General features: G+C 55.9%; 1 protein-coding gene across 2 annotated transcripts; it reads left to right on the top strand.

The window, feature by feature from the left end:
- Positions 1-8,587: 8,587 nt before the first annotated feature.
- Positions 8,588-15,029, top strand: SNAI3 (snail family transcriptional repressor 3). Of its 2 annotated transcripts, none has more exons than XM_074969212.1 (3): positions 8,588-8,720; positions 10,174-10,791; positions 14,141-15,029. In XM_074969212.1, exons 1-3 carry the CDS (start codon positions 8,645-8,647, stop codon positions 14,320-14,322), a joined length of 876 nt encoding a protein of 291 aa, XP_074825313.1. In that variant the 5' UTR covers positions 8,588-8,644; the 3' UTR covers positions 14,323-15,029. The 2 variants fall into 2 exon arrangements, with proteins under 2 accessions (XP_074825313.1, XP_074825314.1); XM_074969213.1 differs by lacking the exon at positions 8,588-8,720 and adding an exon at positions 9,370-9,709.
- Positions 15,030-26,809: the final 11,780 nt, after the last annotated feature.

Here is a 26,809-nt window from a genome sequence, read left to right as displayed (position 1 = left end):
CTCAAGGTATGTAAATGCTTCGCTCTGATACCTTGCTGCTAACTCTGCAGTTCGGTCCTTTAGAGATATTCTTGGCTCTTCCTTTCTGCCCGGTGATGGGACTCCTGAGTAGCAATTAGCAGCTAGGAGGAGGGGAGTAGAGTGCTGAATGAATTTTAGTAGCATATTAACTTGTCTTTTTTTTATGGTCATTCCAGACGCTTTGAGCCTGCCCGTTGCATTGGACAAGCGTTGCTGATCCCCTCCAAGACATAACTACAGGTGTCTAACCTGTCTCTGCTCGGAAGCACCCTGAGCCTAGAGCAGAAGCAGGTATACCGAGGCAAAGCTCACTGAGATAGGGCAACAAGTGCTGAATGGAATCAGCCTCTTTGTTTGGAAAGGGAGACGCTGAGCTGATCTTTATGACCTCGTCCACTGACTCATTAACTACTGCTGAGCACTGTGGTGCCTGTCAAGTATCTGGCAGACTAGGTTTCATCATCCTCAATCTTGTATTTCCAGTGCCCTCTGCTAGATAGACGGCTGTATCAAGTCTCCAACAATGCACTGACTGCTGCTTATCTGGCTGACGCAGAGTAGTTAAAACCTTATCTCTGTCAACAGTGGATTTAAGTGTGGATTTAAAACAAAAACCCAAAGAAGGGTGATCATAACTACTGTCTTTCTTCAGAGCCTGCCTTATGCTCCTCAAGTGGCCTAATTTAGCTGCACTTTTCGTCGGTGAATTCCCCCATGCCTCATGCTTGCACAAGGATTGCTGAGCTGAAGGAAAAGTCCAGTGACAAAATTCTGTACAGGGAATACAGTTACAGTGAGCTCAGACAGCATCTTCTGCAAACACACTGAGCAGTTGGCGGTCAGGGCAAAAAGTGCCCCCTACTCCTAGCAACCCGAAATCTTGCATAAAGCTATGCACTTTCTGAGTCGACTGCTCCCATCTGGTCTCAGCAATCCATTGCTGAAAGCAAAGGGGATGCTTTTTTACAGGTTAACGGCACTGCTTCGCTCTCGAGAGCAGGAGCCTAATGCATGGCATAGGTTGATGGAGCTCTGTATCCCTCTTCCATAGCTCTAGGAAGTCTCTTACTCTGGGATTAGCTTCTCTGTGCTGTTGTGACTGGATAGTGTAAGCAAGGGTGTGGCTGTGCCTTGGAAGATGAGGACAGGGAAGCTCCTAGCTTTGGGAATCCTGGGTACTCTAAAACCCTAGAAATTGGGGTGGGGATGTGGATTTTTTTTCCCTCCCACAGCCGTGCCTGGGTTGAACATTCCATAGTGCTTTAGCGGTGTGCTGACTTCTCCCCAGTCCTGCCTGTGTGGGGGTCCAGGTTGGAGCGTGGGTGTGTAACTGCTCTCGTGCTGCATTAACTGGGCAGCAGGTAACGACCCTGGCTGCTGAAGTGCCATGGGCTGGCACTTGATTTGAATGTCAGACTGAATAGCAGCCTTTGATTATTTCTACAGGACCAGAGGCGGGCAGCTATAAAAAGACTGAACCCCATAGCAAGGGTTGCATGTCTGTATTCCCTGTTGTACTTGGCAGAGCTCACAGGTCCCTCCATGGATGATCTGGGAGCTGCTTTAGTAGCAATGGCTGCCCACGGCTCCAGGACCCCTCATCTACCCTTCTGTGTGACTGACATACCCCCAAGGGTTATTAAGGAGAATATGGTTCTCTTGGTCCCTTCCTTGCATTATGGGACAAGTTCCAAATGCCAGGCAATGCCAGGAGATTTCTGTGACCCACTCTGGCTACAGTCCAATCTCACCTCCCCATCCTGTATGAATGATTGTGTCTGCCTTTGACTGCAAAGGGTTACATGATTTCATGGCTCGTTTATGCCTTTTAGATGCCAGAGGGAGAATATTTTTAAAGTGCATTTATATTGAAATATAAGTATAATAAATCATACAAAATACACCAAATTTTCTGCGCACGCAAAGGCCCTAGCCTTTGTTGGGTAGTGTTCACTAAATGACACTAAGTTCACTATAATCACTGGAGATCTTGCCACAGAGGGGCAAGTCAACAAGGAAGCTGGGGCTCATGGGTAATCTGAGCCCAGCACCTGTCCCCCTCTCCTTGCAGCTGCACTAAGGAATAGTCACTGAGCGTGAATCCAGTTCAGAAGCTGCAGAGCACCTTGCAATACCCATCTACCAGAGCAAAGTGGCTTGTTGCATGAATTGCACATAGCAGTTGCCCAGTGGCCTCTCGACTGGGCCAAGTCCAAAGGGTGGTGCTCAGCAGGCTTATGTGGAATAATTCTTGCTCTCAGGTCCAAAATCTGCTGCAGAACTGAGGACAGGAGCGGCTTTTGTGCTGACCCGCGAAGGGTCGTCTGGTATGAAGCCAGGAAACTGGTGCCAAGCCAGAAAGGTGAGTTTGCCTAAGCACTGTATTGTTATCCAAGGTGAGCTCGCTGGGCTGCTCCCACAAAGGAGGCCACAATGCGGGCATTGATATTGGCCATTATTGATTTGATTTTTTTATATATATATTGCTGTGACACCTAAGAGCCTAGTCACGGACCTGGACCCCAGGGTGGTAGGCACTGTATGTACACTAGCGCACCCTTCCAGATGCAGGCCGTGTGTGTATCAGTGCCCCCAATGCCGTCTTACGCTGTCAACTGCTAAGATGCTGCTCTGAAACTGGGGGAATTGCTATGGAGACAGACGATTGGGGATGCTCGCTGGGTGAGAGATGAGATTGGGAGTTGGTAAGTTGAGTTGTGTTTCCTGCTCTGCCACTGACTTCCTGTGTAACCTCAGTCAAGTCACTTAACCTCTCAGGCCTCAGTGTCTCAGGCCACGTCTACACTGCAGGGGCACAGCTGCAGCACCATAGCATAGATGCTTCCTACATCAGCAGAATTGGGTTTTCCATCAATATAGTTAATCCACCTCTCCAAGAGACTGTAGCTATGTCGATGGAGGAATTCGTGCCTCAGCTATACCAGGGATTCAGTTGACCTACTCGAGGCATGAAATTTCTCGCAACCCAGAGCAACATAGATAGGTCCATCTAAGTTTTAAGTGTAGATCAGCCCTTAAGTTGATAAAATGAGGATGGTAATAGCTCCTCACCGTTTTATAAAGTGCTTGTAGGTTTTTGGTGACGAGCATTGCTGGAGACCAGAGTTATCTAGCACTACTGCCTGGATGATGAGATGCCCAGATCATTTTCCAGGGCATGCACACACGTGGGGCTGGGTTTCTAGAGTCACTTACAAAGCGGCTAGATTTTTGCTGCCTTAGTTGCTAGGCCTTGTGGGTGGGAAGTAACAGCCTCTTTCCAAGGTTACTGCGGAGCCCCTGTTCTCCGGAGCACATACCAGATGGGACTTGAAAAGCACCTATAAATCATCTTAATTGTAAGCACCAGAGGGCGGGGGGGGGGGTATCTCTGTTTGCTCCCATTCCAATTTCTCAGGATTTAAAAAATCCCACTTCTTGGAAAAATCCTTTGTAGAACATGATACTCTGAACATTGTCCTGAGCAAGGCAGGTGCTGAGAGACTTCTGCGGCATTCTCCCCTGTAGCCCGACTCTCTCTGCTTCTCAGAGTGGGGGACCCTGCTTCCCTGGCAGGCTCAGGTGAGTGGGAGCAGCACCTGTGCCCCAACTGGGGAAGAACTACGCAAGCAGGATGAAATCTGCCTGCAGGGGTGGGAATGGAGAGTCCTGGGGATGCCCGGAGCATACTCCCTGCGCTGAGGAAGCATTAATCTCTCAGCCCATTTAAATGCCTGATGATATTAAGCAGCATTAAACAGGGGTGTCAAGGTGCTTCGTACTGTCATTGTTCTCGGGCTGCCCCCTCCTTTGTCTAGGATGGATCCTGGGCTAATTCAGTCTGTCATGTGGGGCCTCCCCCACCTACTGTCTAGGCTGCAAGGAACCTGGGTTTTCCCCTTCCCAGTCTGGTGAGTGGAGGATAAGCATGATCAGTTCCTTTGCGGCTGCTTCCTCAGTGTCTCACGGCTTCCCACTGGGTAGAGAATCAGCAGATGCCTTTGCAATGGACTGGCCCAGTCTATGCTTCGGAGCGTGGTGGGAAGAACTATTTCAGCAGGCATGACTTTGCCCCTACGTGGATGGGACATAACTTGATTTAAATACTTCCCGTGGCCTGCTGTGATCAGCTATGGGGCAAAGCCATGCCCGCTGAGCCATCTTTAACAATAGCATAGCCTCTCTCTGGAGTATTGACAGGGCCTTCTTCACAGAACTGGGGCATTGGGAGGCAATGTGCAAGCAGTAAACACCATTTCCTGACACAGTTTCCAGGAGCCCCAGCTGCTTTTTGGCCAGGGTGCTGCTGTGCGCCACTTTAGAGGCGATATCTGTGCTTAACTTTTATACTGTCCCTTGGTTCCTCAGCATGAGGGTTGTACCAGCCCAGCACCCCTTGCACATGGGCAGATGTTGTGTGCAAGGGGTTGTGTGTGAAGCAGCCTAGCTTGCACTAACTGAGTTTAGCCTACAGTCTCAGAACCAGCAGCGTTGTTTAAATGCAGCAAGCTACTCTAGAGGGGTAAGTAGCACTGACTAAACCAGTTCTAATGGTGGGATGGGGTCTTTGGAGGGCTATCTTGGCTTTAGCCTTTCCAAAGCTCCAGGAGGGGTTCTTTCCTGAACATTACAGGACCTGGCTTGGCTATCCTGTGGAGAGCAAGGTTCTTGGGGTTTAAAATACAGGACCAGAACTTGAAATCTGGGGGCTCTGTTCTGCTACAGACTTGCTGTGAGATGTTGGGTAAACCATTTAACAGCGCTGCCTCAGTTTCCCCTAACTATAAAAGGGAGACTATTTCCTAACCTACAGGTGGTTTGTGAGCTTTTATTCACTAGTGTTTGCAAAGGGCTTGGAGAGTCTGATAGAAAATGCTGTTGAAGGACAATTGGCTTATTAGCCTAAACACTCCTCTGGTATTGGCGTGCCCAGTCTGGAACTATCAGGGAGTGTCCGCTAGCTGTCTGACACCGAGCAAGTGGCTGCTGGTGCATTTGGATCCTCCTGCTTTAGTACCACAGTGTGGTGCCTCTGAACAGCACTATTTGATCCCGCTGGCTGGGTGCCTTGCAGCGCACAGTTCTGCTGGCACTCCTGAGGTGTGGAAGGCCAAGTGCAGATCCCCTGGAGAGCCTAGGGGCTAAGAAAGGAGCTAGGCATGTTCGGCACCCACTACTTTCTTGAGCAAAGCTATTAACTGCTTGGTTACTGCCTGGGCTTAACCACGGTTTTCTCCAGCCTTGCTCTCCTCTCCAGCATGCTCTGAGCCCGTGCCAGTGCTCTGATGCCTGAAGTTCCCCCTCTTTTTCTTCACTTTGCTGCTGCCCCTGACCGCTTGGCCCAAACCCCAGGCCCTTACTGGTCTCTGCTAGCCAGCCCTCCCCCCCCCTTGTGATTCCCACCCTGTCTTCCAGTGCTCCCCCGTCTCCGATGCTGCCTCCACTGACTGCGAGGGAGGGACTCCTTCCTCCCCACGCACTGTACACCTGTCTCTGTGGACAATGCACCTTCGGAGAACAGGGATTAGTGCCTGGGCAGTTCCCGTCCCTTCAGCCTTGGCCAATATTTGCTGTGTGTCATTGTCATAAACACTCATTTCCTGCTAATCCGATGGGTTTGGGGGTCTTTGTTGGTTCAGAACCAGCCATGGGCTTGCTGAAGAGTTTCTAGCCTAGATTCATGACACAAGGGTTTTCACACACGCAGCGGGGCTTTTGAGTTAGTGGCTAATGTCTCTGAAATCCTGCCCTGAGCGAAGGGCAGGCTGACCCAGGAGGGCTCGTCCAACTCCAAATTCCAGGCTCCGATTTCACTCCAGACCTGCAAGTCCTGGTTGTCAAAGACGTGCTGGGCAGGAGAGGCCCGAGGGTGGTGTGTCTAACTGTGTGTGGTTAAACATGGGCACTGCCAAGGCGGAGACAATGGGCAGTCTCTGCCTTCAGCTTGATGGGGCACTTCTGTAGTGGTGGCAAAGCAGTTCCTTTGGGCGCTCATCCTGTGTCTTAGGTGCAGTGAGGGGTAGGGAAAATCTGAGCCACTATAAACGTAACAAACCATTTTCTCAAGGGCTAAGACAGACTCTTGCTCACCTTCCACCGTAGGTGCCAGGCATGCTGCTTCTACCCACCTTCTCTGACAAACGCAGCGCAGCGTGCTTGCTCAAAAAATCAACCCCCTGCCCTAATTAAACGCTGTACCCAGCGTCAAACCGAGAATGAACCACCCGTGACAGATTCCTCGAGGCCAAGGCCAGAAGACACTGTGGTGATCATCTAGTCTGACCTCCTGCATAACCCAAGCCAGATGTGAATGCTGTTGCTTAATGCATTAGCGAAAGGTGCCCAGCCGCTACGGGGAGGAAGGTGGTGTAAGACCCTCTATAAAATAGAAATGATGCCTGAATAAAAGCAATGAGCTCTGTCCCAGCCCTGGCTTCTCTTGCTGCCTGCTGTCCTATAACCTCGGAGACTGTGATGCCGATCTGCAACTGCAGCCATCACGGGTGTGTCAAATTCAGCTTTCAGATTTCACAAGAGGATCGTGTGTAAGAGGAGACAGGCCAGGAAGGTGCAAAGACCCTGTTAGAACATAAATTATCTCCAGCTATTCACAAGTGTGGCAGTAAGAATTCTGAGAAACAATTGCCAGGTGAGTGGGCATACTGTCTGGGGCTCTGACAACACTGAAGAATAACTCTTATCTAGCACCCTGTTGCTTCAAAGTATTCTCCAAACATCCCCTTAGCCTCAGATCTCCCGGTGAGGTAATGGTGGCTATCCTGGTTAGACAGATGAGGAAATTGAGAGAGGCTCGCTAAGTGAGTGAGGGGCAGAGCTGGCTGGGATTAGACTCCAGTTCTTGGCTCCCAAGATGCTCAGACCACCCCCTCTTCGCATGGGCGTGCATGCCTATCAGTACATCTAACTCCCTCTCTGGGTCCTTACATTAAGGGGTGTGTCCTAAACCACCCTGGGAAAGTGGAGAAGTCTGATCCCGATTTTGCAGTGGGGGAAACTGAGGCACGGACAGTCTGCACTTGCATTATTCCTAATCCTCCACCCCCATGTGGTGCAGTGTGTAGGGTGGGTGCAAACCTTGCTGGGCTGGCAGTGCCAAGGGAGAAGTGCAGGAGGATTATGTGGGGGGCTGTATTTTGCGGGGGCAGCTGCTGGATTACTTTGGCAGGGTGCCGGGGAGGCCTGTGTGTTTGAGGCAGGGCTGCGGAGGGGGAGGGGGTTGTGTGATGGGAAGAGGTGAGGGTGCTGGGGCAAGGATGGGTGTGGCTTGTGGCTCAGGTGTGGGTGAGCAGGAGGGTGCTGAGGAGGGACTGTGGAGGGTGGAGTGTGTTGGGGGAGCAAGTGGGGTTGGGTATGTGTTCATAGAAGGGGGAGGGCTGTGTACAGGGGGGTTGTGGGTGGTGGCTGGGGATAGTCTGGTGGTGTATGGGGGTATGCTGGAAGGTGTGGGGTAAATGGTGAGCGGAGCAGGGGATGTGTACGGTGGGGTTTTGGGTGGTGTCTGGGGGCAAGGGGAGAGTAGCGGTTGTGTAGCAGGTTACTCTGGGTGATGGTGAGGGTCAGGGCTGTGTATGGGGGATCAGGTGTAGTGTAGGGGGGTACTCTGGGTGCCCTGGGGGGTCAGTGCTGTGTAGGTGGGAGCCGGGTGGTGTAGAGAAGTGCTGGGGGGGAGTAGGAGTAGTGTAGGGTGCGTCCTGGGGGGGTCGGGGTGCTGCAGGGAAGTAGGGGTGTGTGTGGATACTGGGGGAGCAGAGGTGGTGTAGAGGAGTGCTGGGGGAAGCAGGATCAGTGTAGAGGGGGAGTGGGGGATGGTTAGGGATGTGTAGGAGGACACTGAGGGAGAGCAGGAGCAGTTTAGGGAGTGCTGGGGAGTGCTCTGGGTGCCCTGGGGGGGTCAGGGCTGTGTATGGGGGTACTGGGGGAGATAGGGTGTGTGAATCGGGACATGCTGGGTGGTGGGTGTGGATACTGGGGGAGCAGAGGTGGTGTGGGGAGGAGCAGGGGCAGTGCAGGAGGGTGGGGGTGGTATGGGCTGGGTAGGGGGATACTAGGGCTGGTTTATGGGGGTGCTGGGGGGAGCAGAGTGGTGGAGAGGGGTGCTGGAGGAGCGGGGGTAGTGCAGGGGGTGGGGCTGGTTGGGGCTGGGTAGGGGGATACTGGGGGGCGGTTTATGGGGGTGTTGGGGGGAGCAGAGTGGTGGAGAGGGGTGCTGGAGGAGCGGGGGTAGTGCAGGGGGTGGGGCTGGTTGGGGCTGGGTAGGGGGATACTGGGGGGCGGTTTATGGGGGTGTTGGGGGGAGCAGAGTGGTGGAAAGGGGTGCTGGAGGAGCGGGGGCAGTGCAGGGGGGTGGGGGTGGTTAGGGCTGGTTAGGGGGATACCGGGGGGCGGTTTGGGGGTGCTCGGGCGGGGTGTGTGGGGGCGGCCGCGCAGCACGTCCCGTCGCGTCTCCCCCCCCCAGCACCTGTAGGGGGGGCGGCCCCGGGGGGGCGGCCCCGCCCCGCCCCTCGCCCTGCGGTTGGCCCGGCGGGCGGCCCATGCTAATGAGCCGGGCGTCTTAGGGCTCCTGCCGGCGGGCTCCCGGCGCAGAGCCGCTGCCCGCCCGGCCATGCCGCGCTCCTTCCTGGTGAAGAAACCCTCCAGCACCCGCGTCCCCAACTACGGGCAGCTGGAGTCGCGGCAAGGTGAGGGTGCGCCGCGCCCCGGGGCAGGGCACCCAGGGGGACCCCCGGCTCGGGGACCCGTCGCGGGGTGCGGGTCCTGCCGGGGGTCACCCTGCAGCCGGACCGCGACTCCCTGCGCCCCCGGGCTGCTCCCCTTCCCACCCCGCCCGGTCTCCCGGCTTCCCGCGGGCGCTGTCCCGGGGCTCAGGCTCCCGCGGCGGGCAGGTTGCTCTGTGCCTCCCCTCCGGCAGCGGGGCGCCTCCTGGGGGTGACGGCGAGGGTCTCCCCGCCCCAGCGAGCCAGCCCCACCGCTTCCCGGGCTCTGGGGCTGACGGCCCGGCTCTGCACCGCGGGGAGGAACGAGCCTCACTCCAGGCAGGGGTCGGCTCCCCCCTGCGCCCCGCGCCGCGCAGCGCGGCGGCCCGCGGGCAGGGGAAGCGGTGGCCCGGCCCTGCCGTGGGGCTGCCCTGGCGGCTGGGGGCGGGCTGGAGCAAAGCAGCGCGGGGGTGCGACTGCAAAGTAACCTCGCTTCCTTCTGCAGGGGGGGTCTTCGGGCCGGGGGAGCTGCGGAGAGGGGCTCCCAAGCCGTTCAAACAGGCGGTCCCAGTGGGGGGGCCCCCCTTCAGACAGGGGGACCCTCCCGATAGACCCACTGCTGTCGTCTCATCCGAGTCCAGCAGGAGGGGGGGAGGGAATATTTCCAATCTGCTCCGGCGGGGGAGGTCAGAAATCTCCCCAGGATGGAGGCACAAGGGCTGACACTGGCCGTGTTGCGATTAACTTCCCTCTTGGACCTCCTGGAAAGTCCAGCGCGCTCCACTGAGCACCACGGTCGGCCCGATTCACCCATGGATAGATGGCCTGGGCCGTCCTCCCAGCACGGGCCCCTTGGCTGGGGCAGGATGCCACCGGATGGGAGCCTTAGCAACTGCTGGAGCCAGCTCCGTTCACAGGTCCAGGACCTAGGAGACTGGGGCAGCAGCAGCAGGAAAGGTGGCCAATTCCATCAGGTAGAACAAGGCTCTGACTTTCTGCACTGAGGCTTCCCTTCCCTAGAGAAGGGGAATCATTGGGGGGAGTTAGATGGGTGAACGTTGGAGCTAGCAGGGAGTGCTGGGGCCAGCCCAACATCCTGGTGCCCAGACTGTAAATAGCACTCCCCAATAGCAGCCCCTGCCCCCAAAGCGGTCCCCAGCTTCTCTCCACACAGTGTGTAAGGGCCGAGCAGAACAAACCCGCAGGGGGTGGGGGAGTTGGGGTGACCGTGAAGCAGGGCCTGGTGTGTACACAGTGTGTAGGCTGAGCGGACTTTGGTTAATGGACACACGGGAGACACGGGAACTGGCCTTCAGCTCTGCCGTGCTGCTCTCCCCAGTGCACAGCTCCTGGCTAGGCGCGCCCGCAGGGCATGCGGGTGGGAGCCACTAGACAATGTCCACGGCTCCGGGTTCACCTGCCTCTTGCTTCTCCCCAGAAATCAATGGCGCGTGCCACGCCTGCGGGGGGCTGGTCATCCCCATCCTCATCCCGAGTGACGGCGCCCCTTCCATGCCCTGGGCCGGCAGCTCCATCCTCGCCCGCTTCTCCTTGCCTCTCCCACTGGATGGGGATACCAAAAGGACTCCCAGCACAAGCCCCCACAACCTGGAGATCAGCCTGGTGGACACGTTAACGGGCCGAGCCCAGGGCTCCCCTCTCAGAGACAACCAGAACAACCTCAACCTGCCCCCTGTCCTCAGCCTGCCCCAAAGGAGGCCACCCGACCCGGGGAGCCCAGCAGAGGGGCACAGGGGAGCCCAGGACAAACTGCAAGGGGCACGGGGCAGGGCAGCTGAGCCCCTGGAGAGATTTGAGTGCTTTGACTGCCACAAGTCCTACCACACCTTCTCCGGGCTGGCCAAACACCGCCAGCAGCGCTGCGTGCTGCAGGCCAGGAAGTATTTCACCTGCAAGTACTGTGACAAGGAGTACGGGAGCCTGGGAGCGCTCAAGATGCACATCCGCACCCACACGCTACCGTGCGTCTGCAAGATCTGCGGCAAAGCCTTCTCCAGGCCTTGGCTGCTCCAGGGACATATCCGAACGCACACAGGTGGGGTGCGGTGCCGGGGCGAGTCCTCGGGGTAACAGTGCAGGGCTGCACAGGGTGGGAAGCGCCTTTCCTGTGCTTACAGGGCTCCGCTTGGCCAGTAACTTTGCACAGCAAGCTGGTCTAGTTGGCTCGCAGGTGCATAGCGGGCGGTAGTGGAGGGCGGGTTGGGAGAAAATGGCTAATCTGTTGTTGTCCCCAGGCTTGACTGGTGGATCGGCCTTTTAATGTGGCACTCACAAAACAGCCTGCCAGGCCCAGTTGGGTTCAAAATGCTTGTATTTTGTATGGAGATTTTTTGCAGATCCCAAGAGTAAAAGATCAAACGCTGCAGACCAACCTCTGTACCTGGGACACTAATACTCTGTATCTATATCCCAGTAGCACCTAAAGGCTCCATTTAGATCAGGGTGAGCCTTTGGCATTAGGCGCTGTACAGAGACCCAGGATACCGCGGTCCCTGCCTTGAGGAGTTCACAGGCCAAGGGCTTGTTTTAGTACACTGGAGCTCCTCTCACTGCTCGCTCCAGGGGCCACAGTTGATGAGTTGTTGTAATCTGAGCAGCTGCATCCCCCCTGGAGCTTCAACTCCCCCTTGGTGGTGCGCCAGCTAGGTGGAGTTTAAAGTGTGGACGGGAGTCAGGGTAGGGGCAACATTTGAGTTCTAGCTCCAGCCAACAGTGCAAAGATGACCAGCCCTAAGGCATCCTGCAGAGACTTTACCTGTATGCACCCAAATAATCCCATTGGCTTCAATGGCTCTACCTGCATGCAGGAAGTTAAACAAGTGCATAAATCATGCCAGGATCTTGGAAGAAGAATCTAACCCCTTAGAGTAAGTGAGTAGATCTTCAGAATCCCATTTGCTCGGCCCTGTTTTGCTCTTTGTTTGCCCTTTGCATTTCTATTTGTTTGGACAATGCAAACTCAATGAACTTAGTTTTCCCCCTGTGAGTTTCAATTTATGACTCTTGGTGCTGTAATGTCTGGGTTACAGACACTGCAGATGAATGTTTAAAAACAACTGTTTTCATGGGAATGAATTTTTTTAAAGTATGGAAATCTTGCCCTGTTGGGTTTAGGTTTCATAAAAGCTTGTTTTAGCAAAACTAATATTTTTGTCACCATTTACCTTGATTGTGTCCCTTTAGTAGAAATATTTGCAGTATTTCCTACCTATTCCCTTAGAAATTGGATAACTCAAGTCAAATTGACTAGCAGCGAAGTAACCAAAAATCAGACTGACTAGCCTTGTTCCGTTATGCCAGATGAGAACAACATCCAGAGCAAATGCAACTAGTGAGAAGTAAATGATTTAAAAGAGAATTCTTCTGGTTTTAATAATCTTAGCTATTACAGATTGGGGGAAGGGAGGGGAAATTCCCCTCTCCTTTTAAAAAGATGTTCTCTAATCCATCCAGATTAGCCCTAATTCTATTTACTCATGGTGTGTTTATTGTAAGATTGTTGTGGTGCCTTTACAGTCTTGGTTTGCCCCCTCTTGGCTCATGTACTATGGCCTTGGGCATGTTGCCTCAGTTTCCCCATTGTGAAACATGGGTAATACTTACCTATCTCCAGGTGGGTTGTGAGGGTTGGTTAGTGCTGATAAAGTGCTTTGAAGATTTAAGTGCTGTCAGCAAAGAAAGTGGCAGAGGAGCACTGGTCGAGTACATTTTTTCTGCCTAAACAGTCTCTTGCCAGATTTGCTGTTGTGGGAAAGTTCCTCTTGTAATAGGAAGTGCTCATGCCATGTAGGCCGAGAAATCCAGTTACAAAGCTGGTTGTTCCGAAGTGGGAGACTTGCGATTTCCCCCTTCCCTGCATGCCTAAAATAGAGGTGGTAAACAGGAAACACAATACAAGTGCCCAATGCACATATCCCCCTCCCTATCCCATGTACGAACCTAGCCCAGAGCTGTGCACGAGCAACAGTGCTCCTGCAGAGGATACACAATAAGCTGATGTTTGTCTCCCCGCAAGAGAGGCTGGGGGCGGGCTGGAAGCTGACTCGTCAGTGTCCCTTTAAGCAGACAGCCCATCGGACATGAGCGGGTAATAGGATCCGGTTGCAAAGCAAAGGTTAACGTGTGTGACTGTGTGACTCTTGGGCTCCGGAGCAGGGCCAGTCCTGGTTCCTTTGTAACGGGCTCTGGGCACGGCACCTGGAATATTGCCCCTGGTTCTGGGCACCAGGATCGCAGGAAGATATGGACAAATTGCAGGGAGTTCTGAGAAGAGTGACCGATCAGCAGCCTGGCAGGATTGATTTACAAGGAAAGACTGAAAAAGCTGCATGCACCTAGCCTGGCTAAGCAGCACCTAAGGGTGGGAGCAGAGGAAGTGAGGGGCTACTCAGTGTGGTATATAGAGGGATAACAAAGGGTGGTAGTGGGGTGATTAGGTTGAAGCAGGGCAAACCTGGCAGTGAGCTGCCTTGGGGTGTGGAATATTCTCCCCAGGCGAGTGTTTTATGCCCCATGGCTGGCAAATGGTGCTGGGAGGGGAATGATCTGGGCCTCGCCCTGGGGAGAGGGTCTGATGGGGCTTTTCCATCTCCAACTTCTACGTCGAAAGGGAGTCCTTAGATTGTGAATTTCAAGCCAAACTGTCTGGCCTGTGCTGGCTTCTGCAGCAGAGGCTAGGGGGGTGGCTGGGAAGAGTCACCTGGCTTGGCTTGGAGGGAATACAAGATCCTGACTCCCCTGGGTGCTGTGTCCCACCCCTGCTGCTACGATATGCTCAGGTGAAAGGCTTCCAGCTGGCGAGTCCATGCTCCCCCTGCTCCCCCCGCTCCCCCTGCTCCCCCCACTCCCCCCATGGTGGAACGCTTCTGACATTTACTTGTGCAGTCAGCTGCTGGAAATGAGATTCCAGGTGTCTTGGGCTGTCTGTCCACCTGGCTCCAGTCTCCGCTCTTTCTTCCTGCTGTACAGCCCCCTTCCGCATGGCAGGGAAGCGGAGCATTCCCCTGGTTACAACGTGTGGCGGGCTGGGCAGCCACTGGGATGCTCACAACGCTCCCTCCCTCCTACTCCCTGGAAACCCCCTAACCCACCTGAGCGCCTAGCAACCCATGGCGATTGCCTGCCATTCGGCCTGGCCGCTGCACCCCACTGATTGCAAGGGGGAGCCAGGATAGGAGAGTTGTGTGGAATTTACTGCTATTTCTGGGACCCCAGGCTGCTCGGATCTCAAAGGAGAACCGTACAAACCAGACCAGAGGGGGGACTGGTCCCTCCCCCAGACCCGGCCAAGCCAGGCTGGTGCCCCGGGCCCGGGGCCTTGTCCAGCTGGAGCTGCTTGCGTGGGGGCGGTTCTCTCTGACAGAGTTGCCTTTGCTCCCCCCCAGGTGAGAAGCCTTACAGCTGCTCGCACTGCAGCCGCGCCTTCGCCGACCGCTCCAACCTCCGCGCCCACCTGCAGACGCACTCGGATGTCAAGAAGTACCAGTGCCGGGGCTGCTCCAAAACCTTCTCCCGGGTGTCTCTGCTCTCCCGGCATGAGGAGGCTGGCTGCTGCCCTGCATCCTGACGCCCGCCGCCCATGGCTGCACCAAGCGGTCAGAACAAGGAAACCCACTATAGACCTGGGCATCTCCGTGGGAGCTTCCGGCATCCTGCCACGCTGTGGAGGGTGCGGGTGGATGTGTGCTACCATGGGAGAAGGCTCCGGTTCCTGGTGGTGGTGGAGATCTATACCCATCTTCCAGCTTTGTGTCTTCAGCTGAATGGCACCAGCTTTGCAGAGGGCAGTGCTGGAGGCCTGGCAAACGCATTGCAGGAATGGCTTGGTTCTGTCTCCATGCAGGCAATGCCCTTCAGTTTGCGTGTGAGGAAGGGGAGTGGAGACTGCGTTCCAGGCTAGCTTTGAGCTCCTTGCCTTGAGCTCTGGCTCTCTAGGGGTGAACTGGATCGCCCCCAAAGCCCCAAGCTGCATCCACTCTGCTCACCTGCCTTGGAAGTACGTTTGTCTGCACCCATTCAGCTGGGCTGCCCGAACGGTGCTTCAAGCACAGCCGCGCTGGAGGAATAGCCTCTAGTCATTTCTGCCCCTCTCCCATCCTTTGCATCCAAGAGTCTCCACCTCCCTGAGTAGGGGCTGGGACGTCATGTTACCTGCAGCCAGTGGGAGCTGTCCGTTCCCCACCTGCATGCTGCCACTGCTCCGTGGCTGCCAGTGTGGGATCTGTTGTTGCACATGGGTTCAGTTTGATTGCCTGGTGTCTAATAAAAAATAAAACTGACAGTCTGCAAAGTGAACTTGTCTTATTGCCCAAGAGAGGATGGGCCCAGCGACTTCTCACTGCAAGGGCGCAGGTTGCTTCCTGCCCCATCTTGGTGACACACCCTCCTAGCCTTGTTTCACGATGCAGTGCTCCCCTCCAGCCTCAGTACTTATCTGATCAGGGGTTATTTGTATATGCAGTAGCACCCAGAACCCTAGCCATGGGCCAGGATCCCAGTGTGCTAGCCGCTGTACAAACACAGAACAGAAAATGGTCCCTGCCCCAAGGAGCTTACAGTCTTAAGTATCAGACAAGGGGCAATGGAGGATAGAGACAGAATAGAAGAAACAATGAGACAACATTGGTTGGCAGAAGTCTCCAGGGCTGTGCGTAGTCATAGCAGAGGAACTGCTTCTGTGCTGTTTGGCTTTCAGACACTCCCTTACCTCTCTCCCAGGCATCTGCTTCTCCCCATTCGTGGCACAGTTTCACCCCCCTTCACCACTTGGACACAGACATGTCCTCCAGCCCCAAAACATACCGTGTCTTGCGTTGTTAGCAGCTGCTGGAAGGACAGCTCCCAGGTCTGAAATCTCTGCTGTTTGTGTAGGCTTTTTTCTTTAAGGACCTTGTTTACGTAGGCCCTCCGGCCAGTGTGTCATGCACCCCTGCTGTTGCTTCACTGGCAGTCGTGCTGCATTCACAGCTGTGCTCGGAGGTAGCGGAAGACCTATGGGACCAGGCCCCCACAGCTCCTCGTTGCCTATCTGGGTGTGCTCTGGTCCCAGCCACAGCCAACCGGGCACCACGCCGCTACTACCATGATGAGGGAGGGGCTCGCTCCCTTTTACCTCTTTTTGTGCCTATAGGGCCAGATTTCCAAGGGCTCGGTGCCCACAACCGGCCCTATCTTTCCATGCTGCTCCACTCTTGTTGCGATGCTTTTATAGCCAGATCTGTCTGAGAGCTTCTGCACCCAGAGCTATCTTGAAAAATCTGCCCTTAACCTTCAGTGTTCTCTGATCTTTTCTTGGAAAGAAATCCTAAAGCCAGGAGTGCTGGAGGAACCCCTCAAAGGGGCTGGGGCTCTATCTTTTGGATCAATTTTCCTGTCTCTCCCTCTGACTTGAGCACTTGAGCCCTTCCCTCAGGGAGGAGCGAGCGAGGGAATGAATGATCAGGTGTAAATTCTTCAGCTAAACTCTCTGCATTTCCAGAGGGGCTGTCAGGGGTCAGCCATCATGTGAGTATAATTTGGTATAAAATTTTACCGATTGGGGAGGAGGGAATGGATCCTAGGCAGGGAGGAATTTGCTGCAGCTCTGCACCAGGGATGGCACGTGGAATTTGAATGCATTATCTTGTTTTGCCCTATTCAGTGTTATGTCTTCATCTCTTAATTTTTTAAACAGGAAGCAGAGGGCCTGGACCTGAGGCTGCTTCCACGCAGGCAGTATAAATAGAAGCAGGGGTAATTCATTTTTGCTGATCACTGAATGTAACTTCAGTGGGCAGGGCTCTCACATATCAGATTCCTGGCCTGGCTTTCTTTCCTCCCAAACTGCATGTGCCCCTCTGCCCTGCCCCAAACAGGGTGCTGTCACAGTTGCTGCTCACGTTCCTGGGCTGGATGAAGGCCGAGGCCCTAGATTGCTACTCGGGGCCCCAGCTCCTGGAGTCAGGATTGCAGCTTGGGATTTCATTTTTTTTTTTTTTTTTAAAGAGTCTCTGTCTTGTGGTTGCAAAGAAACACTTGAAACGGAAGCCTGGGGGTAACCAAAGCAGTGATGTCTGTCTGTGTCTGCCGAGAGCCTGAACCGATAGCTCTGAGAGCTGCTGCCTGCCCTGTGCATCTGGATGGGTGTTCACACCAAGTCCTCTCCATGTGGCAGCAGATGGTTACAGCAGGCTCCACCCACCCTCTAGCAGATACACCTTGACTGCTGGGGGATGTACTGGGGCTCCCCTGCTGTCCCTCTTGCCTCTCTGACGATGGGCAGGGGACCCCCTGCTGCTACTTCTGTGGGACAAGGGGGCCACGTGCTACTGGCCCAGTCTGTCTGGGAGCAAAGGGAGCGGTGACTCCTGCCACGGCCATTCCAAGTCAGGGTAGGGCTGTGGGGCAAGGGCAGTGATGGGGCCCTACATTGTGTGCATTGGGCCCCGGCCCCATTTGTGGCCTCATGTGTTTTGTGGCCTTCAGCTCCTCCTCGCATCCTGCTCAGTCAGGGCAGCATGAGGCAGGGCTGCAGCCCTGTCGGATTTCGGGGGGGCTGTGGGAATGCCCCCTTCCCTTCTGGGGTCTTAGAGATGAGCGAGCATTTGGCTCTGGAAGTTACCTATCTACCTCTTGAGCAGGTCAGGGCAAGCTTCCCCCCCTTCTCCCCGGGGGCTAGGGAGGGCGAATCTCTCTGTATCCCTGTTCCTAGCTTGTCTGCCTGCACCTCCTCTTCCCTGGTGTAGCTCTAAGCTCTGCGGGGCAGGACTCTGCTTGTGTTGGACACAGCTGACTGTGTCCGTGCTGATTGCTGGTGGTTTCGGAGCCCTGTGCAGCTGGTTAAACTTCCAGACCCGTGGTGATCCTAGTCAAAGTTCCCCCAAGACAACGGCTCATGGGGCTGATGCAGTTAAGGCATGTCAGTTTCATAGCCAACGGCCCACAAGCCAGTCATGAGGCCGGCATCACGTCCACCCACCTCTGCCTGCCCTCACCTGAGGGATCAGGTCTCCATTTTGCAGCTGGGTGAACCAGTGGTGGCCTGGCAATGTGATGTGGACAGCCCCTTCAAGATGCTGTGGGTGGACGATCTGAGCCAGGCAAGCCACCACCCCAAGCGCTGGGAAGAACAGGGGGCCGGGTTATGTTGGTTCAGCACAGAGAGCAATGGGCTGGGCACCGCATACAATGTGCAGTGGAAGTCCCTGCCCCAAAGGGCATGTCGTGCCAGAGAGGTGTCTTCCCCCCACCCTGCACACATCAGAGATCTCAGCTACTCATCCCTAGCTGCATGTGTGGAGAGACAAGACTTTGGCACAGGGGGGAAGCTGCTTCTGTATTTTCATGGGTCTGGGCTGTTCCCTGACCCGTTTGCTGGTGGCAGAGAATAGGTATGAGACCTGCCCAGTACCAGCTGTAGAGCGGGCAGCTTGTCTCCAGGGGCCTTTTCTGTTGTACAGCCAGGGCCTGTGCGCTAGGCGCTGTACGGACTCTCCAAAGGGCAAACCCTGCCCTGAGGAGCCAACAAGCGCCATGACAAAGGGAACTCAGGGCTGCGGGGAGGGGAAGCAACGCAGGGAGCCGTGAAACAGCTCAGTTCGGGGCCATGTCGTCATGGGATGCTTCTCAGTGCAGAACCCCGCGCCCCCCCTTTAGCGGCTATGGATAGCTCCGTATGAAAGAGCCCGCGTGTGTTTCCTTAGTGGAGATGGCAGTGTGTTTGGGTGAGCGGCGGTGCGGGGGCTGCTGATGTCACTTTCCTGGCCCAGCAGAAAGGCAAAGCAGAGCTAATATGTATATTTTGGGCACCAGGCGGCTTGAGTGGGGGGTTATAAATAGAGCCCAGAGGCCTAAAGGAAGCTATATTGTGAATTGCGTTCTATTCCTAGCGCCCCATGTCTAAATATGTCCATTGCACCTGTCGCCAAGCGGGGCAGTGGGGGAAAGAATCTTACAGGCTCTAAAATAAACCCGAATGTTTTCCCTTCTCCTAACGGTCCATGGAAAATACGTATAAATATATCCCCGGGCTGGGGGGAGAGGAGCAGACGGGGACCCTGGCAGCCAGCCAGCCCTGGGTGCAACAAGGGAGAGCGGGATCGGAATGAATGAATGAGATTTTCCACTCTGCGGTGGTTAGGCTGAAGCTGTAAACAGCATGTGGGGCCTTCTCCCCCCACCATCTCTGGGTCTCCTGCACCCCCAGCCCATCCTCCGCACGGGGCCTACAGGGCCCCACGCCACCTTCTCTGTTCCCCTCTATTGCCTCTTCCCTCTGGGCTAACTGCCCTCCACCCCAGGCAGCTGGGCCCCTTTACCTTCCTCGGGGCTTGGAAGGGCAGTGCCTAGCTGGGCCATGCGGGTCAGCGCCTCTGCACTTCCCTCTGAGAGGACAAAATCCACCCTCCTGGGGGTTCCCTCTCCTTGTACAGAGGCTGGGTGGGAGATGCTGGGCCTGTGCCAGCTGGCCCAGCAGAGCCTGGGACCACCAACCCATGGGAGCCACAGAGCCCATGGACCAAAATTTACCAGAGCCCATTGCTGCAGGAGCCGTAGTGCCAGCGCTCAGCACTTTATACCTGCTTCCTCATCGGTGCGCCCACGCGGCCCCTACTTTCCCCATCTGACAGCTGGGGAAACTGAGGCACAGCCTAGCCTCAGAAGGGGCACAGCAGCTGGGCTGGAGCTAGGAGCCAGGAATCTCCTTCCCTGCCCAGCCCATTTCCAAGCCCCACAATCCCCGTTAGAAAAGCGATGCCTTGCACTGATGTGCTAGCAGTGTCGTGGCTGTGCTGCATGGAGCCAGTGGATGGGGTGGTCTTTGGGCCGGGGCGCTAGCGCGGCAGGGGTTCTCCTTTCCATCACTCCCAAACCAAGCTGATCTCCCCTTCAGTACAGGCCACTGGCTGATTGCTAGGGGGAGGCTGCTGGGCTCGCAGCTTGTGCGTGCGCGAGAGGAGAGAGAAGCAGCTTGCGGCCTGCAGACAGAAAGCCAGCAGCTCTGAGACATTTCCTGAGTGAGGTCACCAGGAACATAGTTCTGCTTTCCAGGGCGCTGCATGTGTCTGGCCCGGGTCTTCTCCCTTCCCCACAGCGGCGACCGTCTCATGATACGGGAGGGAAGGGGAATGAACCAGGGCTGGCTCGTCCAGTGCAAGGAGTGACCTCCCCATGAGCTGGTGCACCTATGGATGCATGCACGACTCGTCAGAGCCGGATCTGGCATGTGCACGTTAATCAGGAGCAGAGCCCATTGTTCGGGGGGCTGGGAGCACTGGTCACTGATAGCATGGAGCCATTTCTCTGCGTTTTATAGTCGGACAACCTGCCTGGCCCATTTCACGCCCCCAACACACCAGGCGCCCGTCCCGCTCAGGGTTTTAACTGGTGGTGGATGTTCAGCACGTTTACAGATTTCTGCAGCTTCTCAAAGCAGTTGCCCACGGCCGCACTGCTTTAGGAAGCAAAGGAATACAAGAAGGGAGTTAATTTATGCGTCGTGGCAGGAACAGGCAAACCAGTGGGGCTGCCCAGAAGGAATCAAAGTCACAAACTGGCAAGGTGGCAGCTGCACTCACCAGCTTAAACAAGATTTGGTCGTTAACAAGCTACACTTTTAAGACCAAGCTACAAACCTTCCAGTCCAGGGTTTATCTCCACCTTACCCTATGGAGGTGAAAGCCGGAAATCCACCAAAGATCCAGACAAATCTCGGAATGCCTTCAGCGGCAAACGTCTTAGGAAAACACTCGCTATCAAATGGAATGACTTTATAGCAAATGCCAAGATTGGTCAGAGTTCAACGGCTCCTTATCTCTAAAGAATCAAGCCAGAGCAGTTGTGCCAGGGGCATCCGGAGGAATGTGCAAAAGGGGTGGCCGAAAGAATCCAGCTGCCAAACGGTGCTCAGAGGGAGAACTTGTGGGACTTAACACAGAGAACGTACAAAGAGCAGCCTGGGATAGGCAGGAAAGGTGAGCCCTGTTTGTGCCTCCGGTGACATCTGACGGTGCGGGAAGGATTCTGATTCAAACAACCCAGGAATGTTCGGTGTTTGAGAATAACGGACAGCCCATGTGCTCCGTGAGGAGCAGCCTGTGTGGATCTCTGGGGCTTGGGCACAGGAGGTCCCTTAGCAGAGGAGTGAAACTTTCTTACCAGAAGAATGAAGCGTAATGCGCCTTGCTACCCGACCCCCTGACACTTTCGAGGTCCTCACAGTACAGTTGCTCGCTACGGCCCAGTGAACAACGTCACATCCAGACTGAGGGCCGTGTTTGCAAATCAGGCTTCTGCTCATCATCCACAGAGCTGTCTTGCAACAGGGGGTGAAAACAGATTTCTCCCACTCTGGCAGACTCTCCCCAGGGAGGGTGTGGCCCAAACTGCAGCAACTTGTCTTGAAATAACCAAACGGGAGTGCGTTGTGTCTCAGGGGAAGTCTGGCCCCTGGCGTCTTGCACCAGAGTGCACAATTACAACTGCTGCCTGTAAATTATGCACTAATTGCTTGTGCAGAACCTCTCTCCTGGGGGGGAGTGTCTGGGGAACCGCACCCGTCTGTCTGCCTCACTCTTGTCAGAGTTCAGTCAATCTGCCCGTAGGAGCTGGTATTTAATTTACACATGAGAAACAATCCTATTACTGTCCCATTAAGGGGGTGGCTAGTTTTCTGGGTGTTCCAGTGATGGTGACGCTGCCCCATTGGCACGGCGCTGAACTGCCATGGGTTCAGACTGAGTGTTTGGGATCTAGAGGGAAGGGTTCATGGCTCTAGGAGGTGAGAATAGCATCTCCCTCCTGGCTCTGCACCAGCGGATTGGCGCGTGTCTGTTTAAATTGCCTCTCCCAGGTGCCTTGCGATCTAAGGTGCTGGTGTTATTTGACGAGAGTCTCGGGTTGGCGGAAATGCCGGCTGGAGAGCCCTGGTGAGCTGGAAGGGGCAAAGCAGTGGGGAAGCGGGGTGTTCGGTCTCCAGCACAGCCCAGGCCCTAGCTGAGGGCGCCAGACCCCAGCGACCCTTCCCCCTTGCCTTTCACGCCATTCCCTGGCCGTACCTCCTGCCCCTCTATACACATATGGGTGGGGGAGCGGGATAGTGGCTAAAGCCTGGGACTGGGAGCCCACGGCTCTCCTTGGCTCTGGCACGCGGGGTCTGTGAAATGGGGACTGTGAGAGCAGGGGTGGGAGAGGCAGATCCGCAAACACCTGCCAAACTCTTTCAGAGGGTCGGATGGATCCTCCTCCATCACTTGCTGGCTTTAAGCCTGGCTGCCTTCTGGGACAAGATGCTGCAGCCAAGCCCAGGTTGCCGGGATCAGGACCAGGACCAGGGTAACTGCGGGGAGCTCGGTGGTTACCCAGGAGGGCGGCGGGGTGGAGCTCATGGTCCCTTCAGCCCTTAAACCCAATCTATGAGGGGAAGGCCAAAGTCACGTCCTCGCTCGCCAGCTCTGGGCAAGCTGGAAATGATCGAATCAGGGTGTGGGCCGGGGAGGGACTGGCACAGGGCTGTGACGGTTGGAGATGCAGCACGGTTCGCTCCGATGCTCCCCAAAGCACCAGCCCCTCGATCAATATCCCCTGCAGTGGAGCCTGGCGGGGGGAGGGAGGGGCCCCTCTGGTGAGTGTGACGGCCTGTCTGAAAATAGCCGCACGGTTCCTAGCTATTGCCAGCTGCCCTGGGCTGGCCCTGCCCTCCACTTACTATCTATAAGCAGCTGGCAGGCCCCACTGGAACCACACAAGTTTCCAAGGCTCTGTTAGCACGTTAGTGGAAGCGGGTCAGATGCCAGGGAGAGCACCTGGGAGCTGGTGAGGCAATCGCCGGCTGGTGCTGGGTGGTTCGAGCTGGATCACAGCGGCGGGCTCCACACCCCCACTCTGTGCAGGGCAGCAGGCGTCCCCGCCGCTGGGAACACCAGCTCCTCTCCTGGGTGGTCAGGGTCAGTGCTGGGCTTAGCCCTGAGCATCATCCACCCTGTGCGGCCAGCTTTACTGACTCAAACAAACAGCTGTTCCTGGAGCCGGTGCAGGGATCTGGGCTCTCTCCTGCCCTGTCAGCCCAATCGACAACTCCTGCTGCTGTCTAGTGTGACGGGCAGCGAGGCAGCAGGGAGCCGGCTGGATTCCCAGAGCCCGGGGCAGGTAGAGGCACAGCCTCTTGGTTTGCAAGTTGCGCGTGTTCGATCTGGGATCGTTCCCGGGGCAATTGGGTCGGAGCTTCCCGGGGCCAGAGCCCACGTGGTGGCAGGGAGGGCTGGATCACGGACTGGCCCAGTCTGTCAGCAGTTCTTCATCAGGATCAATCTGGATGGGTACCAGGTGCCCAGGTCTGAGTCAGGCCTGCTTCCCATTGCCCACCTGCGGCTTCTCCAAAAGCTAACCCCGAAAGCCTAAGGCAACAAGGGCATATGGGACAAGCCACAACTGTCACTGATTTCAGTGTGTGTGTGCGTGCGTGTGTGTGTGGGGGGCGGGGGCAGGGGGTGTCTACATTGCTGACACTGGGGCTGAATTTGAGCCTAATAGAGAAACTGACCTCGCTAGCTGGGTGCCACGGGTGGCTTTTATTCTGTGAGTCAGGGCTGAGCCTAGAACGCCCCTCAGCAAAGCCACGGGGTGTCAGGCTGGGCCAGCCCTAGTGCCTGCACGGAAAGGCAGCCCTTCACCCCCTCCCCAAGACATAGAAATCCCTCTCCCCCATTGCACGGATCAGCAGCATCTGCCGGGCGGGTTGCAGCTGGAGCGTGACTGAGGCTGCTGCAAAGCTGATGGGTTAGCTGGGAGAGCACAGGGCAAGGGCTGGGGGTTCTCCACTCAAGCCCCCACCCAGCCTGTTTGGGGAGGAGCAGCCTTTCAGAGAGGCACGGGGCCAGCTCCCCAGCTGGGGTAAATTGCGTGGCTCCACTGAAAGCTATGGTGATTTACATCTGCCCATGGCTCTCGAAGGGGGCAGGCTGAGATGGGACACTGATAGCCCCTTGAATCCTAGTGAGCACACACAGTTCTGTCGCTTTGGACTCACTGGCTGGGGAGAAGGCTTAGTTCAGCACCAGAACTGAGCCCACTTTTCTGGAACTCTTCGGTGCCCAGATGCCATGGTGATGGGCTTGTACTTTCGGGACGGAGCTGAGGCCGAGCCCAGCCGTAACTCAGCGCACAGTGACTGTCATAGCTCCTGTGCCCAGGCCAGTGAGAGGTTGGTGGGTCCACCCTTAACTGCGAATCCGGAGTTGTGGTGACCAAAGGTAATGGGGTCCAGGCAAGGACAGGAAATGAACGGCCAAGGTGGCAGATTCCGAACCCGCCCCAGGGAATGCTTTTTCACACGACACGGAATTAGGCTGCGGAACTCACCGCCACAGGGAGCTGAGGCCAAGAATTTAGCCTGGCCATGTGTACAGCTCTCGGGAATAGACTAGCCAGAGTTGTTATGATGAGTGATGATAATGCTGGCAGGGAGATTACATCTCCCGTTCCAGGGCTTGAGCCGATTTCTAACTATCAGAGACCAGATTATCCCACGTCTGCGGCTGCGTCATCTGCCTCTGGTGCTGGCTGCTGTTGGGGACAAGACACTGGATCAGATGCACCTTGGCTCTGATCCGCTCTGGCGGTTCCTAAGTTCCATACGTTCTGATAAGAAGGGCGGCGGAGAACCCTGTGAATGAGTCACCCTCGAGGCACTCAAGGGGCAGACCCGCAGGTTTCCTTGGCACGCCCGGCTCTGCCTAAACTGCAGGACAACAGGGCATCAGTCTGGAGGGATGTGAAGCTAACTGCAGGGCTCTGCTGGGACCAGCTTTGCTTCTTCAGTGGTTGTTTTACCACCTATGCCAGGGTTTCCCATTCTGCCTGAGGGGGATCAACTCTAACGTGCTCCAGCTATTAACCCACCAAGCAGGTGTGCGCTAAGCAAGGCTGCTATTTTTAGCCAGACCCAGTGAATCAAGGCTGGGATATATTTATCCTGGAGGTTGGGTGCATGTGTGTGTGTCTCTCCTAGGGCTGGGATTTGCTGAATACTTTCCACTGTGAAGGACTGGAGGATAAAAATACCCCCCCGCTCCCCCCCCGGGGGCTGGCTGGGTGAATGAGGCTTTACATGCACTTGTTACCTGCATTTCTCTGCTAGGTTCATGTAAATACAGGGGCAAAAGTTTGTAGCTGCTTGTTTTGGAAATTCGTTAAGGATGCAGAGTGAGCCGGGCTCCTCAGAAGGTGGCAGGGGCAATCTCCCCCCTCCCCCCCCCGCATGACGAGGGAGCTGTCTTCGTTAAAGGAGGCGCAAGGACTGAATTTCAGCTGTTGCCCAGGGGATGGGGCATCTGCTCTTTCTGGGGGGCGGGGAGGGGGAAATTTGGAGCTAGTCCCCTATTAATCTTCCATCTAGCTCTGATCAGACGGCAGCTGGAATCCCGTGTTCCTCACTGCCAGGAAGATGTTGCAAAAGTCAAGGGACTTCAGAAAGCAACTAAAAGATGCCGAAGAGATGAAGCAGAATCAAATGATCCTGTGTGGCTTGGCCAGCTGGTGACTGCGAGGGGCGTGAGATAACCCTGGGAGCTGCAGGGGCAGAGCAGGGCTAGCTTGGTCTAAGGGACAGGCTGCTGGGGATTCCTCCGAGCCATCAGTTCCCCAAGAAGTCAGTCTGACATCAGTCTCCTCACTCTGGTCCATGGCTGGCGGTGAACCCCTGCTTTAGGGAGGCTAGCCCCTGGCCCCACCCCTTCCACCTGAGCCCTGCCCCCTGGAACCCTGAGGCCCTGCCCCCATGGCTGGAGGAGCCCCGAGCCTCCCTCCCTGCAGCCGGAGGAGCCCCAAGCCAGAGGAGCCCCAGCCGGCCCACACCAACCGGCCCGAGTACCAGGCCACCAGCTGGAGCAGAGCCCGTGCCAGCTTCAGGGGAGAGGGGGAGCGAGGGTGGGCGGAGGGTGGGCAGGGCCACAGGCCTGGGTTAGGGAGTCTTAGCTTCCCCGGCCTACGATACCCACCGCCCGTGCTCGGGTCCCTGGATCTGGCATACAGCAATGCTACGCTGAGTTGATCAGACTCAGTGTACGGTGAGTACAGGCTACCCCACGCAGCCAGAGTTACACAGCAAACCTCTTCCTTCATATGCACGTACACGTCACATTGCATCTGCTGTACACTGCATCCCACGTGTCGGGATTGGCGCGGTCCCTTGTAGGAACCAGCCCCGGGGCGGCATGCTCCATTCCTGCGCGGGCCGCGCACGCCTTACTCTGCGCCTCATCTCACATGCCAAGCTTATGGGATCCTCTGTAAGGGGGTCCCTGGGTGTCCCCCCTTTCTTAGCTCATGCAGACGTTCCACTTCCATTGACCTCCCTCGTTCGGTCTCCCAAGAAATGAGGCCGTGCCGTGTCCCACTACTCACGTCAGCCCAGGCCTACGGGTAGCCGGCTGTGATGGGACATTGGAGAAAAGGAAAATATGATAGTAATATTCACCATCACTCAGGACTCTCCCCACAGGCTTGGACAGAGCCTTAGAGATCAGACAGCAGGGAACAAGGGCTAGAGCGGCCGGGATCCGTCCCCCCGCCCCCAAAATGATTTATGGATAATTATTAGCACCCCCAGCAGATGGAGGGGAGGCAGGGGCTCGGGTCTGTGCTTTGCTGTGGACTCTGAACATTGGGTCTGTTCATATAGAGACTATCAAGCCAATGGATCGTCTCACCGGGAATTACCCCAGTGTCAGGGGAAGTCCCCGGTGTTACCCAGAAAAGGTTCTAAGCTGTCCCCCTCCAGCAGCTCCCAGTCCAGGGATGGGGCCAGGGATGAGAGAGGGTGGAGGAAAGGAAAGGTGGGTCTGTGCTGCTTCTGTTCTGGTCTGCAGCTTGGCCCTGCTGCACCTATGGGAGGCCATCACAAGTTAGAGCAGCTCCTGGCCCTGGGCTGCTCTAATTTGCCCCAGGGGCCAGGGCAACCCCTGCAGCAGGCCGGAATTCAGGAGGGGCAAAGCTCACTCGTGTAGCTGAGCTGATGGGGTCAAGATTCTGTGCTGGGAAGGAAGAACCCGCCCCCCTGCCCCAGGAAGGAGAGTGAG

This window comes from Natator depressus, chromosome 12 (assembly GCF_965152275.1).
Source record: "Natator depressus isolate rNatDep1 chromosome 12, rNatDep2.hap1, whole genome shotgun sequence".
In the NCBI taxonomy this organism is placed as follows: domain Eukaryota; kingdom Metazoa; phylum Chordata; order Testudines; family Cheloniidae; genus Natator; species Natator depressus.
Note: the sequence above shows the minus strand (reverse complement) of the source record. Positions and strands in the feature narration are given on the sequence as shown.

What these genes read in the sequence shown, in the direction of transcription:
- SNAI3 (XM_074969212.1), top strand. Translation starts at nt 8,645, where the DNA reads ATGCCGCGCTCCTTCCTGGTGAAGAAACCCTCCAGCACCCGCGTCCCC. An exon ending in GCAGCTGGAGTCGCGGCAAG is followed by an intron (nt 8,721 to 10,173) that starts GTGAGGGTGCGC and finishes GCTTCTCCCCAG; the next exon opens with AAATCAATGGCGCGTGCCAC. An exon ending in ACATATCCGAACGCACACAG is followed by an intron (nt 10,792 to 14,140) that starts GTGGGGTGCGGT and finishes GCTCCCCCCCAG; the next exon opens with GTGAGAAGCCTTACAGCTGC.